Genomic DNA, 8,363 nt, shown 5'->3' with positions numbered 1-8,363 from the left:
CTCACTATTTATACTCGTAGGTTTCTGTTAGATATCATATAATATTTAGAATTTAAATTACAAACCTATGTAACTAAGAATTGTAATAAGGTCAAATGAAGGCTTTTTATTTTATTTATTTATTTTTATATAAATATATTAATATTATACATTGGGTATTATGAACATTATAATTTTTATTTTAATATAATACCTATCTAACTTTAAAAATCCATATTTTTTTGCTTAATACGTAATAAATATCAAGCAGGTTGCATTTAGCTTTATCACACAACAAATCAAGTATCCAATCAAGTTGCGAGCACTTAGTTTACAAAGAATCCAGAACTAGTAACGTTGTGGACGAAATTCGGAGGCAGAGAATAGAAATCCTTCTTTTAAAATAAAATTGAGTATTTCGAAGAATACTACTTTCTAGATGTGAAATCGATTTACTAAAAACTTGAACAGAGAGACTTTTAGAATTGAAGCGCTTGTGGGATATAAGTTATATTTATAAATGCTTCGGTTCTTTAAAGATGAAACGAGACAACATCTTCATAACTTTAATACCATATCTAAGCAAGCATAATTTATTTCATAAACCATTTATTACACTTTGCAAATACAATGATTCATCCATGAAACATATAGTTGTTAATACTATACCGATGATTAGTGAATTTATAGTGTGTACATAAATCGAGATATCGGGATATACTGCGACCTATTGAAGTCCTGTGACAGGATAATGAGTTTACGTGACTTGTCTTATTCAGAGTAGAGAAACCAGTTATTTAAGAATTCTGAATGAGTTTTCAATTTCAAACCCCAGGGAACATTTTTGATTGTTTTACTTAATTTTAAAAATAGACTCATTCGTTTATAAAAACAATATATAAAAATTGTTTGAATAAACACTGGAACCAATTTTTAATAACCCATTTTATGTGTTTAAAAAAAATACAAATATAAACTAAAACTTCTATTAAAATTATAGAATAAGATTAAATATGATTTCTCGGTCTTTCATTCCTTGAAATATTGGTATGATTTGATTTTTTTTACGTAAAAAGAACTTTATTATTTTACATTATTTCAAGAAAAAAATAAGGAGGCACTCAATCGTTGTTATTGAGGATATTGTAATATGTAAGTGGTAGGCTTGGTAATATAGATCACAGAATCTGAGGAAAAATCAATACTTTATAATCGAATCAATCTGTGATAACGACAACAAACAAATTTCTTGATAATAAATATTATCTCGCTCACTACCGAGTAGAGAGATAAAGTGCTTATGCTTGATTTCTTGATACAAACATAGCCTGAAAAAAAAAACAATTCTTTAACGTTAATATAAAATGATTTACTACTATTTTTGACATGCTGTTAGTGTGTTTTATGCCAACAATTTTCTTTATCTAAAGCATACAGGTATTAAAAGTATTTTTTTATTTTTTACCGTTACAAATTTCCACAATAAGCAATTACAGTAAATACATTTTCCAATAAATGTTAAGAAATATGTGTATACAATATTCATACTGATTAATTTTATTTTCAATGGTCTGACTTATAGCTTATTTATGTCAAATTAATTTAAAATATAATTAATTGTACTGATCCTAAGTTTTAAGACTTCTTAAAGTGACTTTTCGATAAAAAGACTGATATTTATTTTTTTTATATATATTACAGGTAACATTTTATACAGTTATAAAAAAAAAAGTAGAAATATGTTAGTTAGTGTTTTCTGGAAGTAAATTAAATGATTCTAATGACGTGTCATAAATTTGAGTATAAAAGTTTGTAGTGTTAAGTTTCTTATTCAATGTTCAGAAGTCATTAGTGTTACGTACATATTCTATATATAACGTAGCCTTGTCAGTATTTATATAATAGTTAGTAAAAATTCGTTAAATAGAACTGTTTAATTTTCTTTGTTTGACTAAGAATCAGAATATTACCGGTGAATCACTCATCTCTTATGTTTTTATTGAACCTTTGTATTTAAAAGAGCATCACCTGTTGGACAACGTTTAGTTCTTTATTGGCCTTTGAGTAGACTGTAACAAAATGAAGCGTTTGATATTGTTTTGTGAGTACCATATTTTTTATACATACTAACAATTTTTGTTATCTTTCGTCTTAACAAATACAAAATTTAGCCAACTTTTAAATTTTAATTAAAATAATAAATATAATTAGTCTTTATTGAGTATTTTCAGTATAAAATATTTATGAAAATTAAAACATTTTATATGTTTGAAATAATTTACTATACAGTTTCACTTTCATGTTGTTAATTGCTATACAAAAACGATATTCTACGCCTGTTTCTTTATATGAATATATTATAAATTTACTCAGAAGACCTTCAAATTCTAGTTTATGGTTTTAGCAAGCGTTAACAATGTGTCATTTAGTGAGTTTATGTTATCATTGATGATACAAGGTCATGAATTGAAGGTTAAAATCTTATCTATGAAATGATAACAATGAATCGATCCCGTTTTCAATTTTATCTAATAGCGACTTGTTTTTTGTTATAGTTAGGATAAGACATGCGCAAGCAAGTGTTTTTGTTTAAATAAAAGCTGTTGTCCGTTTTTTATAAAATCGTATTTAGTAGTCTGGACACTATTTAGATAAAGAAAAAAAAATATATATATATTTATAAAAGGATAATATGTCATATTAGGAAAACATTTAGGTTTTACTGTATATAGAACAAAATTTATAGATCAATCAAATTATTTCTACAAGTTTTTTACATTATTCCCTGAATTGGAAGATCTCCATTTATTTATTTTTAACAACATAATGATTTACACTTTATACTTCTTGGGAATAGTTATCAACCCACTTGAGATATATTTCTTCATATACTTAAACAACATCTATGTTACTGTTATTTTTTATTATTAAAAGTAAACGCTTATTATGGATTGAAAAAAATATATATTAAACCTGTCTTATTCCTTTTCCTAGACATGGAAATAGAAATTAATTTTCTTATATTTTCAAAACTTTTTTTAAACTGTATTCAAAGAACACATAACAAGCAGACTAGGTATACTGTAAAGGTTTGTTTCATGGACATATAAAGAAGGTATGAAAATGATTATCAAATGAATTTTAAGCAAAATATCGACAATAAAATATAACCTTGACAATATAACTATAACCTGGCCAATGGAAAAGCCGAGTAAACAAACGAATTTAATTAACACATTATTGTATTAACAAAATAGCTTTAAGTCTCGACTACCTATATTTGTCTATCCTTTTTTAATAAATTATGTGTTTGATATAAGTCGCCAAAAAACTAATGGAAAAATTGTTTATGCCGTTGTTGATAGAATATACTGAATATAAAATTTTCTAAAAATTCATTGTAAATGCATTGCAATAAGGATTGTAACACATATATTAAATATTAATTTATATATTTTTGGTTGCAGTATTTTCCTTAGCCATTATGGCAACGGCTAATGAAAGGAGTTTGGATAAAATCCTTCTTGATAGTGATAACAAATTCACAGCAAAAATGTTTTCTGTAAGTAAAGGTGTTAATTTTATGAATCAGTTGTTTTTTTTTTCCTCTAAGTAGATTTACGAATACTAAATTTCTCATCATTAAAGTTCCAAACTTTAAATCTTTTAACATATATATATGAAGAGAATGAATACTATTTCAGGAAGTAATAAAAGCCCAACCAGGAAAAAGTGTAGTGTTATCTGCTTATTCGGTTCTGCCACCTCTTGCTCAGCTTGCTCTAGCATCTGTTGGGGAATCACACGATGAACTTCTTGATGTAATTGAAATGCCAAACGACAACGTTGTAAGTTAATAACACGTCCAATTGACTTATAGCAATTTATTATTCTAAAAATCGTGTCACAACAGAATAATATAATACAATATTTTTTATAGACCAAAGCAGTATTTTCAAAAGCAAAAACAGATTTGAGATCAGAAAAAGGAGTGACCCTTAAGATGGCAAGCAAAGTCTACGTGGCTGAGAATTATGAATTGAACAATGACTTTGCAGACCTTAGCCGAGACGTTTTTGGATCTGAAGTTGCCAACATTGACTTTTGCAAAAGCGAAAACGCCGCTAAAAAAATGAATCAATGGGTATTCAAGAATAATTCTTGTAACAAATGTGAACTGAGTCTACATCAAAGTAATTAAATGTATTCCAACAGATTTTTATGAATTACTTGATATTTTTCAGGTTGAAGATGAAACAAATAATCGTATTAAAGACCTAGTAGATCCCACATCCCTAGATGCTAATACCAAAGCTGTATTAGTTAACGCAATTTACTTTAAGGTGACCTTGATAATTCTTATTAAGCGTAGTAAAGTGTTATCGAAATGTTCTTCCTTCCTAATCTATCTTTTTTTCTATGAAGGGTGCATGGAAAACTCCTTTTGAAAAGGAAAGAACAACCGACAGAGATTTCCATGTGAGCAAAGAAAATGTTATCAAAGTCCCCACCATGTACAATTCAGACACCTTTTATTACATTGATAGTAAGGAACTCGACGCACAGGTAAGTAACTAAATTTGATGTACAATTTTTATATTACTCGCATAGCGTTTAAGCAATTCAAAATGATTGATAGGTATTGGAACTTAAATATGAAGGAGAAGATTCTGCTCTGTATGTTGTCCTTCCACATGAAATAGATGGCATTAATAAATTGGAAGAAAAGCTCAGAGACCCATCATTATTGGAAAGTGTTATAAGTACTATGTTTGCATCAGAAGTTGAAGTATATCTCCCTAAATTCAAAATCGAAACAACGATTGAACTCAAAGAAGTTCTGAAAAATGTAAGTATATGTCTTGAAAAAAGGTCATTTGCATAATCGTAGATGTAAACCAAATAAATTTCGTTCACCAGATGAATGTAAGGCGATTATTTAGTTCTGGCGAAGCTAGACTCGACAATCTCCTAAAGTCCGTTAGTGATTTGTACATTAATGACGCTAAGCAAAAGGCATTTATTGAAGTAAACGAAGAAGGTGCCGAGGCCGCAGCAGCTAATGGTGAGTTATAACTTACAGACACTGATGTTTTAATACATTGAAACAGAGTAGTAAATAAAATTTTCCTTAAAGAATACATACACGTACAGTATAATTTACAAATATGTTTTTCCTGAGAATAAAACTTGTAATATTTTTATTATTGATTAATAGTCATATGTACATGATTCGGTCGTGGCAAACAAATTGTCTTAATAATATACAGAATATAGGATATGTCACCACACTATAAAGATTATATTTATTTAATACCTTTTATAAGTTTTATTGCTCCTTTCAGCTCGGTACAGTTGTAAGTTTGAAATATTTTAGGTGACTTTGTAGTTGAGGTACTACAAATTATTATTATACTAACCTGAATATATATCATTTCAGAATTTGTTGCCGTGGGAAGCAGTTTGGTGACTTATGAACCCCCACTACCAGTTTTTGATGCTGATAGGCCATTTGTTTTTGTTGTAAAGAAAAGTAATATGCCTTTGTTTACCGGAATTTATGCTGGAAACTAAAACGGTCTCCAATCATACATTAATAAACTGTTCTGTAATAAACAATTATACATAAATTTGTTCCCCTTGTTTGTTTTAACAACTTTAAATTGATTTAAAATGTATGTATAAATAAGAAAAATACAATTATTTTATTCAATTATTTGACTTGAAATTTAATAGAATTAGAATATTAATATAGATTTGTCATTAATATCTATATTCGAATTCACAATTTTTTTTGGTAATTTTTAATTTTTATTTATTAGTGTTATAGGTATACTTTTAATCTCTGAAAATGGGCAAATATTATAAAAATAATTGAATTTCTAGAAATGTGTTTAGTCTTGTATTTGTATGTAATATAATCATATTGAACATACTAAACTCAGTTTAAAAAAAAGGTTTTATTTCTATAAATAATAAGTACTTTTCGCTATAAATATAATTTCAAGAAAAAATTTGTACGAATTACTGACAGTTGTTTTAAGATTACATATTATTTTTCCATTAATAGTATTCTTGCGTATATATTATATTCAATATTAACTATGACTCAAACTCCTAAATATTGTTGGTAGATAAACACAAATATTCTTCCAGCGCAATCATTTCTAATTGTAAAAAAAATTAGCCTATCTATTCTACATCAAGATCAAAACGTGTTTTTAATTTGTGGTAACTTCATTTAAAAACATTTATAAATAGATATAAAAGTATTTATAAAACTGGTTATGATTTTATTGCTACTCAAATTATTACCTTATAAATGCACTTTATTCTAAAATGATAAATGTGTGGTTTACTAATGATCGTCTCTTTGTGATATTGAGAGTTATATGTAGTTCTATTGAGGATAACAACATCTAAATGTATGGGTATACGTATATGTTATACCTCAAAAGATTTTCAGTCAACTTTGTTACATATGGAAGTTTATTGGATATATGTGACTCATACTGCTATAATTTTATTAAGGTAGACTTTTAAGATGCACGTTTCATTCAGAATTTTATTTCTATAATAAACTTTCGTGAAAGATGAATTCAAAAAAGATTTAGATTATAATGCGTTATTTACCATGTATGGCAAAAATTTGGTTTCTTTTTTTATAATCAAAATTAATTCCTATCGAAAGCCTTCGACTAGTACTTTGCTTGACAAGATGTCACCAACCGGCTTTTCTATCTATGAAACCTAGTCTAAGAGATCAAGGAAGCTCTGTCCTCGTCAGTATTAATCGCAGCTATACGGGACAGTGAACAGGATTTGAGGAGATAGGTCTTCTATCGATCGTCCTCATTGGAGAACCGTCTAAATAAACACTGGAAATTTATTTAACACAAGTATATCTGTGCTTGTAATGATAAAATTTTGTATACTAGCCTAAGTATAACTCACTAATTTAGCTTTAAAACCTCAGAGGAAGATGTTTTTCACATGCTATTCGTGATGATAAATTGCTAAAATCTATCATTGAAAACTTACCTTTACAGTTGTTATGTTTTTCCTATGGCGATAAACCCCGTCATTAATTTATCAGAATAAGATTTGGAACTTCTGAAAGTCGTCATGACGTTATATGTTGAGTAATATACATAATAAATTATTGTTACTTTTTACTTTGTCAGTCAATTCTAATATGTGTATTCGAAATATAGAATTAAGGAATTTTAATGCCTTTGCAAATTTTCTTTGCAGTTGACTTAAAAATATTTACAAACATTGGTATTTAAACATAGAGAGCCAGAAATCATAGAACCAATAAGTTTTCTTAGCAATAAAATAAAAGTGAATCTATTCATTATTACCAAATAAGAAATTAGTTTTACATTTTGTATTTAATGATTCAGAAGTTAATTACAACGCATCAAATTAGTTACAATAAATGTTGAATTATTCTTTTATATTTTGTTCTTATTTTTTCACACAGCTAGAAGCGTGTAGACATCATTTTTGCTGTACAATGATAAAGTTTCAAAAAGTAAAATGGTTAAAATTTTGTACCGAATATTCACAGCTGTACACTTGGAAGATTATTCCCCCCAATTATAAAAACTAATTAAAACATTTGCTTTTTATATTTAAAAATTCATTGGATAAACCATAAAATGGTAGAGTCTAGTTGTGGTCAAGTTACTACAGCTCGAACATGGGCTCGACTAGGAAAGTACCACCCTCTCACAGAAGATCGGCGTGAAGTAGTTTTTAATGGCTGCATTTCTGATGCAACGAAAAACCAAATTAAAATAATAAAAATTATAAATGAATTTTCGACATTTTTTAATCTTAATAATTCGGAGTAGACGACTACGACTTCCATATTACCTTGCATGGCAAAGAAAACTAGTGTCCTAATCCAAAAGTGACCCAGATTGTAAAACTCACAAAGACCTATTTTTAATCTTGCATGTAGTTTATACTTCCCATTTTTCACTAGGAAGGTTATGTAATGACCTATTACATAGTTAAGATAACGTGATAAATATTACAAAAAAATGTTCTGTACCGATTTTATTTTGAACAGACAATACCTATATTATACAAATGATAATCGGAATTTCTAAGTGATATAATATTATTACATTAAAAAAAAGGACATGAAAAAATACTTAATAATAGTTGTATATACGAATTTTAAAATCTATATTTTTATAATTCAAGCTTACAAAAACTACTTGTATGGTGTAAAATAAACAGGGTAATAAACACACACGAGTGCCTAATAGGAATAGGCACTCGTGTGCAACATATTTACATAGCTTGTAAATTGTACCTTTTATTTTATTTATAAGATAATCCAACAGTTAAAACGTAAATTAAAAACATAC

The 8,363-nt window shown here is 27.5% G+C and overlaps 1 protein-coding gene across 1 annotated transcript; it reads left to right on the top strand.

The window, feature by feature from the left end:
• Positions 1–1,982: 1,982 nt before the first annotated feature.
• Positions 1,983–5,609, top strand: LOC116765496 (alaserpin-like). The gene is made up of 9 exons (XM_032654950.2): positions 1,983–2,080; positions 3,447–3,541; positions 3,684–3,827; positions 3,920–4,123; positions 4,224–4,322; positions 4,405–4,545; positions 4,619–4,828; positions 4,900–5,044; positions 5,420–5,609. The coding sequence occupies exons 1-9, from the start codon at positions 2,059–2,061 to the stop codon at positions 5,551–5,553; spliced, it is 1,194 nt and encodes a 397-aa protein (XP_032510841.2). The 5' UTR covers positions 1,983–2,058; the 3' UTR covers positions 5,554–5,609.
• Positions 5,610–8,363: the final 2,754 nt, after the last annotated feature.

This window comes from Danaus plexippus, chromosome 11 (genome assembly GCF_018135715.1).
Source record: "Danaus plexippus chromosome 11, MEX_DaPlex, whole genome shotgun sequence".
Classification (NCBI taxonomy): domain Eukaryota; kingdom Metazoa; phylum Arthropoda; class Insecta; order Lepidoptera; family Nymphalidae; genus Danaus; species Danaus plexippus.
This window is presented reverse-complemented; position numbering and strand designations above follow the sequence as displayed.

What these genes read in the sequence shown, in the direction of transcription:
- LOC116765496 (XM_032654950.2), top strand. Translation starts at nt 2,059, where the DNA reads ATGAAGCGTTTGATATTGTTTT. An exon ending in GTAAGGAACTCGACGCACAG is followed by an intron (nt 4,546 to 4,618) that starts GTAAGTAACTAA and finishes AATGATTGATAG; the next exon opens with GTATTGGAACTTAAATATGA. An exon ending in CGAGGCCGCAGCAGCTAATG is followed by an intron (nt 5,045 to 5,419) that starts GTGAGTTATAAC and finishes ATATCATTTCAG; the next exon opens with AATTTGTTGCCGTGGGAAGC.